General features: G+C 40.3%; 1 protein-coding gene across 1 annotated transcript; it reads left to right on the plus strand.

The window, feature by feature from the left end:
- Positions 1-7,669: 7,669 nt before the first annotated feature.
- On the plus strand, positions 7,670-8,944 carry LOC135465502 (probable G-protein coupled receptor 139). Its single transcript, XM_064742741.1, has one exon. The coding sequence runs from the start codon at positions 7,670-7,672 to the stop codon at positions 8,942-8,944; it is 1,275 nt and encodes a 424-aa protein (XP_064598811.1).
- The last annotated feature ends 852 nt before the right edge of the window (positions 8,945-9,796 follow it).

Below are 9,796 nucleotides of genomic sequence, written 5' to 3' on the forward strand. Positions count from 1 at the left end.
TGAGGCAGACAGGTGTGTCTGACGAGGCGCCTGGAAAGTCTTGTGCAAAACAGTGCACAACTTGGGGCGTGGGGAACTATTGATTTTAAAGTGAGCAATGACGGATTATATTTCGGAGTCATTGCGGTCAATCCAAAGGTTAACCCAGAACAGCTTAATGACCAATCCGCGTGATCGAGATGAATGGAGCTTAGATCCTGCCTGTGTCAACACAGAAGTGCTTAATCCACTGGCTCATGGGACAGTGTACCAGGGAAGAGCTGTAGTTCTCAGGAAATCAGTAGACTTCTCTCACTCTGTTACATGATTGACTACACGGTTCTTGCGCTTTGTATACCGCTGGTATTGCTCTGTGACAAAGTTGGACACATCGAGAATTGAGCCTTCTTATGGTTGTCCCGGAAGAACAAACCCTCAAGTGACCAATGAGGTTTCTTTGTGGCCTGTCCATTTTCACCACTACTAAACTCAACAACTGCGGTGTACATGAAACGTTCTTGAGTTATAAATATATAAATAAACAGATAAATAAATCAAATAAATAAATAAAACACTAATCAAATAAATAAATAAAACACTAATCAAATAAATAAAAAAAACGTTTGAAATAAAACATAAAACATAAATAAATAATTCCATAACCAATTAATAAAACAAATCAAATAATTATATAAAGCCGACTTGTCTCATAATGGAATCCAGCTTATTGGTTCGGCTACAGCTTAAGGCCATCTGGCTTGTCAGGCACAAACCGAAGGCGGTTGTTGACTGGAAAGTAAATAAATCAATGCCAGAAGACAAAATAATATGCTATTACAGAGAAAGCTTAAACACGTTGATAACCAGTATTCTGGTTGAATGGCTAGTGACCGACAAGTAGATAGATATTTAAATAAATCTCTTATCGTCGAGTAGTAAAGCGCTTAGCATTTCGGGTATTTTCAAACAGCAATCCTGTTAATCAGCTCATGCTCTCGGCCATTGTTTACAATAAGCTGGAAGACGATACAAGTGATATGATTGGGCACCGGCTGTTTTCAGTACATTGATAGGTGGATGTTCATTACTTGTGAAACAGCTCATCGATCTGTACAGAACGTTGTTTTGATCTGATTTGTGACATTTTTGTGATTTTTTGTCTTATGAAATTCCATTTTACATATGCAAATTATTCAATCTCAATCACGTTCGACAGAGACTTTGTTCCAGTGACTTTATTTCCACCGCTAGTATTTATTTCTCACTTGCATGTTATTGCAAAATATTTACCTGCAGGGATGGGGAAGCCACGAGAGCAGACATTTTGTTAGTGGATTGTCGTTGATTGGCCGTAAGTCTGTATTGCTAGAAAGTGGCCAAAGGTGTTCCGCCTACACACCCATAACAAGATCGGGCGAGATTGATTGGCGTCGTTAGGAATACTGAATATAGGGCAGAAGGTGGTCAGATAAAAAGACACCCTTGCCTCAAGAATCTCTTGTGGGTGGTATTGTTATTAAAATGAACTATACTACTTACTGTTTTGGCACACACCAGAGACGTTCACAGGGTGTTGATGTAGTTTGGCATTTATTTTCCTTAACGACTTATCTTTTCTTTATCCTCATTGACCGCTCACTTAGTTTTAATTTTTTGTTGATCGAAACACGTACTTCGATGTGAACGTGTCCCCAGTTTCAAAACTGCCACCTGTAAGCATGCGATCCTGTATTATTAATGATGGAACGACAAACTCTGGGGACAAAAGCTAAGTCCGAGGCCGTTCGCATTTCCGATCAGAGTGGTGGGGTCGATTTCTCTGTGTTTTGAACAGCAAAGTCTTACCAGCATTACAATTATTACCTCGTCTTGTCGAATGTGGGTCCATTTAATGTTACTCTCGTTAAATCAAGGACGGTAATTCTGTAAATGAAATGGTTTAAATCGACACTGACCTATCAGTGAAACGGTACGCGTTTTAGACCGATTCCAATGATGTAAAAGCTTTCACCATGATCCCAGTCAGCTGAAAAATAAAACAGCTTGACACTGCAGGTTACTAAGAGAAATATAAACCAAATACCGCTGTTAAAATGTATGAAGCGAACTTTTAGAACATAAATGCTAATTATTGGTCGTGAAAAGTCTGCGATGTACAACTTATCGTTATGAGTTTAAATCATGCAACGTGGTAAGTTTGGCGGTATACGATTGGGTGACAACTGTGAAACATGTCATTAACAGATGTTCTTAATTATAACCACCGTTTTGATTTTTGAAAAGCATGTAGAAAGTCTGATTTTATGTTGGGTGGCTGGAGAAAAGCGGTCAGGGTTGTTTATATGTGAAAATCGCAGAGCGAATTGAACAGGCGACCTCGTTCGTCCAACTGTAGTTTGACAGCTCCCACTCCTATAATGTTTACTGTCGAATCTGAACAGCTCGTGAAAACCACTACCTCCCAATGGTAATAAGGATCTGACGAAAGAAATCCGCAAGAATCCGTCAAAATTCAGAATGAAAAATTGCCTCCGTAAGAGTCTGATGGAGAAGTCAGCACTGAATCTCACCCAGGAGATCCGCGAGAGCAGCGGAAATGGAATGCTGTTTTCTGTTCCTTCACAAATTATGGTCTATTTGGAATCTATTTGCAGTCGGAGATTTCTGTCTCCAGCACCCAGTCTACATCTATAACTCCAATTTGGTTAGCCCCAGCTGAGTTAAGTAACTTGTGCAGCATCAGGAGTGCTTGTTCATGCTGGTTGACAAAAATTGTTGACAATTCATTTTTTGTGAACAAAGAAAATGGTGTGGAATTATCATCAAACAGAATTATAGATTACAATATTTACTTGTGCCTGTAATAAACCAGGGTTATATCTATGCGGACTGATAAATTTCTTGTACATTATTTACATGTTCCTGCATCAGATCACGGTTCCAACAAACTTATTGTTCGATATACTCATTTACACAGTTTGTCTCTAATGGTCTGTAACTCTAATGGCCTGTATTCTCACACAAAGAGGATTTCAAGGCCGAAAAGAACGGTTCACCCTTGTTTTCTAATGGTTGGGAACATTATGAAATTCTCCATTGATTTCGCGTAGTTTTTGTGACACAGCTTCTGAACAGCTAATGTTTTGCGCGGTGTCCGAATCATTACACTAACTATAAACGAAGAACTGATGCATTGGGTTAATTACAGACATTATTTATATTTTTACTCATGTTAGAGTTAATGTTAGCAGATTGCACTTAGATATTGGGGGAAAACACGGATGTTGATCAGTTTTTTGTGTTCATGTTTGTATCCACATGTATAGGAACGTTTTATCTAGGAGGTTCAGGTCCCTATATTATTGTCTGACGATGGGTTCAAAGGAAACCGAGACGTTTATGTGATACCTTTCATTTGATATTGTCAATAGTCTTGTCTTTCTATTTTTTCCGAACATTTCAAGGCAGTTACGCCAGCGTCTTCAGCTAGACACTAATGCACAGATATTGATTAGTACGATAGGTATTGACCTGCCATGAGATAACCACAGGCCATACTTAATGACACATCATTTCCGTTTCATTTATTTCACCAAAATGTCGACCTATCAAGGTTTGATGCGTTCTAGATACATGTGTACATATTCAGTGTGGAATAAATGACTATATTTAGCGCTACCAAAACTCTTAAAGGCTTGTTATCTATGTCACAACTACAGACAGAACTTAACACACAGATACGGATAGAATATACGCATGCTGTATACAGAGTGAAGAAATGCTAATATTTTGGTGATTTTCTGTATGCTTGACTGTAATTCTCGCTTACAGCTGGTTTATTTCCGGTAGCTCATAACCACTGTGAGACATAAAAATGAATTTGCCATTAACAGTGTGCCCATGCTTAACCCGATGTTCGACTACTTGAAGGTTAAAAGTGAAAGATATCACCTGACTAGTGTTTATGTCCACTGAAAGACTAAGCCCTCAAAGTATCTTAAACCGACAATAAATATTTTTTCAGATTTTTTCAACCCAGTAAACGTTTAGTGAAACTTCCTCTTGACACAGCTCCAGAGCGTCTCCATTAGCGAGAGAAAGGTGACGTCACGTTTACTCTGGATCTGCAACGCCGAAGGCATTGTCCGTATAATAGTCTAAGCAGTAGCCTATGGCAGATGAAAGTTGTGGCGATGGAGGCCAAAGTGATAAATATAGTTTTCTCGGAAAATGAGCATACCGGAAGAATATTTCTTCCATTGCTTGTACTGTTGGTAAGCCTACAGTAGGCCTACGATACCATTTACAAGCAACTCCAGTGACCCAGTTTATATAGCCTAGCTGCAGATGCACGGCCGGGGTATTTCTGGTTCTGGTCGTAGCCTCCGGAAGGGTTGTGATTTTGACCCCTATTCAGTGTTTACAAAATTACAAGAGGACTTTTGAACAACTAGATTCATGCTAAATTATAAAACAAACAGAAATAAATCTAAGCAAGATTGGGGTTGATCTAGCATTCGATTGTCGTTGATTTTGTATTTCAGTTTTGTTGCAGTGGGTTCTACGATGAAAGCAGTGGTGACCTAGTTATCGCGGACGTCAGAGAAAGCACAACGGCTTGAACACGGCTTTTCAATAATTTTACTGTATTTTGTGAAAGACAACAGAAAAAGCATCCCTTGAATGCGAGAAGGACGAAGGGGAAAAATCTAAATTCTTCAGTTGTAATAAACTCAGAGAAAAAAAAATTATATCTCAAGATTTAATTAATTTTAAGGATTACCAGGTGAGATGCTGTCTTCTCATTGCCATAAACCCTCGGCATCCCCTATGAGTTTTGCACTGACTCTCATATTTATTATTTAGACACTGCTGACGAAATTGACCCATTTAGTTGGGATGAGTGGGCTGTGGGCCGAGACGGTATGATACTGTGTGACATAATTTGAGATACCGTCGTTGAATGTCACACGGTTGTAAATCAACGGATTTTACGTCTGTGATGATCCGTACATGAAACAGACATTCCCCACAACACTGTGTGAAATGGCCCTGCGGCTACACGTAACTAAATCGTTGTAAACGATTTCAAAAACATGTCGTATGCAGTTGTTCTGTGCTATTATATAGCAAATGGTTAATGGCTACGTCACAGCTTAATCCGCACAATCTGATAGCAATGTGTTTGATTGGATAAAATTCTTAAGATGGCTGCCTCTACTCACACAAGCAATTTGTGCAGTATTGTTATTTTTCTTGCACATGTTCTTTGATGAAATCACATAAAAATAATAAAGTATGATACTTTTTAGAAGCTTGAGTATCCTGCTTTAAACTGAACTATGTTTTATCCAGGTGCTGTCTTGTCTTTTAAAGGCATAGACCTGTCCAAAATGAAGTATGCAACGGATAAAAGACTATTAAAATCTGTCCAGGAAAATAGTTGGATTTATTTGACCTTGTAAAATACATTGGAATAATTTATTCTATGGTGGCCTTTTCTGACCACAATCTGACAAGTGACGTCACATAAGGGTTTTGCTACTTCACACTCATTAAACTGCAAATCATTCAAAAGCATTCAAAATACATATACATAATGATCTATGAATACATTTTCTGATTTCTCCTTGAAATGAATTGTTTCTGGCAAAAAGTATAGACGTGACGTAATTGATACATTCTGGGTCACAACAGACTATCCTAGAATCTGATTATTTAACACAATTTTACTCGGTTACAAAAATTCTATCAAAAAGTAAATCCAGCTATCATCTGATATGTACTTCATTTTAGAATGATCTTTGCCTTTAAAATCACCGCCATGCACCCAGCTGTTAAAGTGCCCAGCCTGGTAAAGGAAATTTCTAGTTATCCAACATGGTCATTTGAAATGATTCAAGATACGTCATTTATAATATGCTTCGAAATATCACAGTTTCGTCGAAAAGCTTAACTGTTTCTTATTCCATAAGACATAATGCAGCTTTGTTTGTACAGGACTCTTTAAATGTCGTAGTTGACCAATCTGTTTCCAGCTTTGTTTGTAAAACACCAATGATTCTTCGTAAACGTAATAAATGAGATTGTTATAATAAAGCAGTCGAACCCTTTATTAAGCCAACATTCTCATGGCATCGGCAGTTTCCTCAAGAACCCACTTGTCTCACCAAGTCAACCAGCTCTTATCTACCTTGTTTAATGTAAAGAAAATGATACAAAAATTACGAACTGCAGGCGGTGTTATCTCTATTCAGTACTGACAAAGATATAAGAGCACACCCGTATAAGTCAATAAGACACAAAAGTACACGGGTTAATGTAAACAGTGACAAGAGGTTCCGCTAATACGCCTTGCCTTGGGCTACACTGTTGGCCGTATAAGCGTAGTTTTGTCTTCTACACGCCCATCGTGCTTTGCTGCACTGCAAGGAAACTGCCACTCCAGGATTGCTTCCGGCGACAACCTTTTGTCTCTTAAGATAAATGGTCGTCACTAAGGCCCTGGGATTGTTATCCTAGCTGAAGAATTCGCAGAGGCCGTTAGAAAACAGATGCTCGATCATTTTTGCCGTATGATTCAGTGGTCTCTACGGTTTGTGTTTGAAGTACAGTGTCATCCAAACCGTCATCGATAGACGGACTTCTGAACCTGGCAAGGACGTGTTATATGTCACGTTATCTGATTTAAGCTGTCTGCAGAGTACGCTTTCTAGATGAATCGGTATATGCGGCTCAGACTGGCAACCCGTTCTTTGAGGTTGACTGCCTGTACCTGTAAAAAGGTCTGATCGTAGGCTGACAGTCTGTGCTTACAAGACCGTCTGATCGTATGTTGGTCAATTGTATTTGCAAGATCGCCTCAGCGTAGATCGACCATTTGTGCTTACAAGATCTCCTGGCCCTAGGTAGACCATCTGTGTTTATAAGAAAGACCGTAGGTCGACCAATTGTGTTTACAAAATCGCCTCAGCGTAGGCCATAAATCTGTCTTTACAAGATCTCCTGACCGTAGTTTGTGCTTATAAGACAGACCGTAAGTTATCTGTGCTTACAAGATCGCCTCAGCGTATGTCAAAAATGTGTGCTTACAAGATCGCCTCAGCGTATGTCAAAAATGTGTGCTTACAAGATCGCCTCAGCGTATGTCAAAAATGTGTGCTTACAAAATCGCCTGACCTTAAGTCGACCATCTGTGCTCTATTAAACACCCATTGCTTACAAGTGATCCAGGTTGAAGATAGAAATGACAGCCACATGTTTTTCTCCAGTACTTAATGTAGGAGTCGTTTTGGTATATGTTCGTAGCAGATGTATTTACCTCTGGCAGAAAAGTATGTTACCTTTTCGCTACCAGTCTAAGTCAACAGGAGTTGATAATATTCTTGTTAGTATTTCAGGCACAGAGCTGTTGACTAATAATGATGGTGTTACACACTTCATACATATACCATATTTGCTAGGAATGGTGACTTACATGTACATGACTTCGGTAGAGCCTTCTCTGAGCAAGACTGGACAGGCTTTTAAGCCTAATTTCTCATTAACATAATTACTTGTTTTATACAGCATTGCCGCTCCTTTGTCTATGTTGCATTACATACTGAAAATAGTGTTTCTCTTGTGTCATTTCAGGTTGATCACGTGACTCTTACAGGCTGACCTAGAAGAGGGAAAGAGGTGGATGGAAATGCGGCAGTACAACAAATCTGAGATCCTGACCCGCCTGTACGGGCTGACGGCGGAGGATCGAACCCGTCTTCTGCTCAATAAGGGGATGACGGAGGAGGAGTTGCTGCGGCTCCTGGAACACGGCTCTATGTATATCACTGAGGAAGAGCTGTATATCAGCGAGATCACGGATTTACAGAGCCTTCTGCTCATGTACGTGCCGCCTGTCCTTCTCGTCCTGGGCATCATAGGCAACGTCCTGTCCTTCATCATCTTGCGTCACCGGATGATGACGAAACAGTCGACTTACCTGTACCTGGCCGCCCTCACCGTGGCCGATACACTCGTGCTGTTTGTGGGACCGCTGCGCGTCTGGGTCAGCCAGTTCACTGACCTCGATATTAAGGACCAGTCGAACGAATTGTGTAAACTTGTTGTATTTATGGGCTACACAACCAGCGACATCTCCGTCTGGCTCATCATCGCCGTTACAATCGAGCGATACATCGTCGTCTGTCATCCTCTACATGCCAATACCATGTGTAACATTCCAAGGGCCAAGAAGGTGATCTTGACACTGGTAGTGTGCCTGAGCGCCATCAACCTTCACTTCTTCTGGACGGTCGAACTGTCCAAGAACCCGCGGAAGAATTCCCAGTCTGATGTCGGTAACAACAGTTTGTTTTGCGACGGTGGTGAAGAGTTTAGCTATTTGGTTGGGGGGCTGTGGCCTTGGGTTGACGCCTTTCTTTACTCCTTCTTACCTTTCTTCATCATCACCATTCTGAACTGTGTCATCATCCGGCGCGTCACACAGGCGTATAAGTCCAGGTGTCTCATGCAGAAACGACAGACATTGATCACTGATTCGCGTTCAGCGTATCGTACCTCTAGCTGTATCGAGCCTAACATAAAGATGACGGCCATGTTGCTGACGGTGTCGTTCGCGTTTCTGCTGACCACGTTACCCATGAACATCTGTCTGATAGTGTCGGCGTTATGGCATATGAAGAAAGACCCCGTCTCAGTGGCCAGGTTTACTCTGGCAGAGACAATCACAACTCTGCTGATGTACACCAACCATTCCATGAACTTCTTTTTGTACTGTGCTGCGGGACAGAAGTTCCGCCATCAGCTACTGAAGTTAGTGTGTGCTAAAAGTGTTTACCATTTGACCTTGTCGGAAGCCACTCAGCAAAGTCTCAAGGTTATTTCCCCACACTTCCGGCGAAAACGATCGTTCGGCGAAAATGGAGAAACAAAACTCAGTGACGTGAAAACTACTTATGTGTAGAAACTCAACATGTGCTATCGTGCAAGCGTGTGTGCAGAATGTTGGTATATTGTTTGTCTACTCACTGATAGATACTGGGAACTCAGAAGTTGACAACCGATAATACATCCCATTGCCTTACATGAACATGACACCATACCCATGACTTTGATGTTTAAGAATGAAAGATTGAACTATTGTGGCTTCACACAACTGCTATATGACGTTTAGGACTCGTCTGCGCAGCTAATATATCAAATTGCTGTGATCATGTAAAGTCGAAACATATCAGATTAGAAATATTATACAATAAAATCTAAAACAATCTAAAAAATATTGCAAGAAAATCACCAAACAGTGTGTTTAAATTTGATGTAAGTGAATGAAAACAGTGGGTGAGAAAGGAATTAAGCCAACCAGTAGCGCCCTATACTTTCCTGTTTGTACCTGATAGAGATAATGTTTCTGTCTGAATTACATTTGTACACACTGGAGTCTTTTCGTGTAAAGTTGAAAAGTGGAAAAAAGCTGAAAAATTGGTGAAGAGATGAAAATGGAAGAAAGCTAAAAATTTTGAAACTCTATATATGTATATTTCACAGACCCATTCGTGTATCCGCACCCAGACATCCATGTAGCAAGCAGTATCACATTAAAAGCCAGTGCACGTGCACTTGCAGTGAACCAGATCAAACACGTAAATATACCACTGGTGAGTTGCTTATTTGCGTCAATATTTCAGTTAGTACTAAGCTGATATCAACAACTCTTGACCTGACAAACTGAACGGCAGATTTCAATAAAACACATATTTTGTGGGCATTTATTAATTTAATAACTGGAAGACACATTAACTGCACTGAAGAGTGAATT

Source organism: Liolophura sinensis, chromosome 5 (genome assembly GCF_032854445.1).
Source record: "Liolophura sinensis isolate JHLJ2023 chromosome 5, CUHK_Ljap_v2, whole genome shotgun sequence".
In the NCBI taxonomy this organism is placed as follows: domain Eukaryota; kingdom Metazoa; phylum Mollusca; class Polyplacophora; order Chitonida; family Chitonidae; genus Liolophura; species Liolophura sinensis.

Bases quoted from the DNA above. Each gene is read 5' to 3' on its own strand.
- LOC135465502 (XM_064742741.1), top strand. From the start codon at position 7,670: ATGCGGCAGTACAACAAATCTGAGATCCTGACCCGCCTGTACGGGCTG.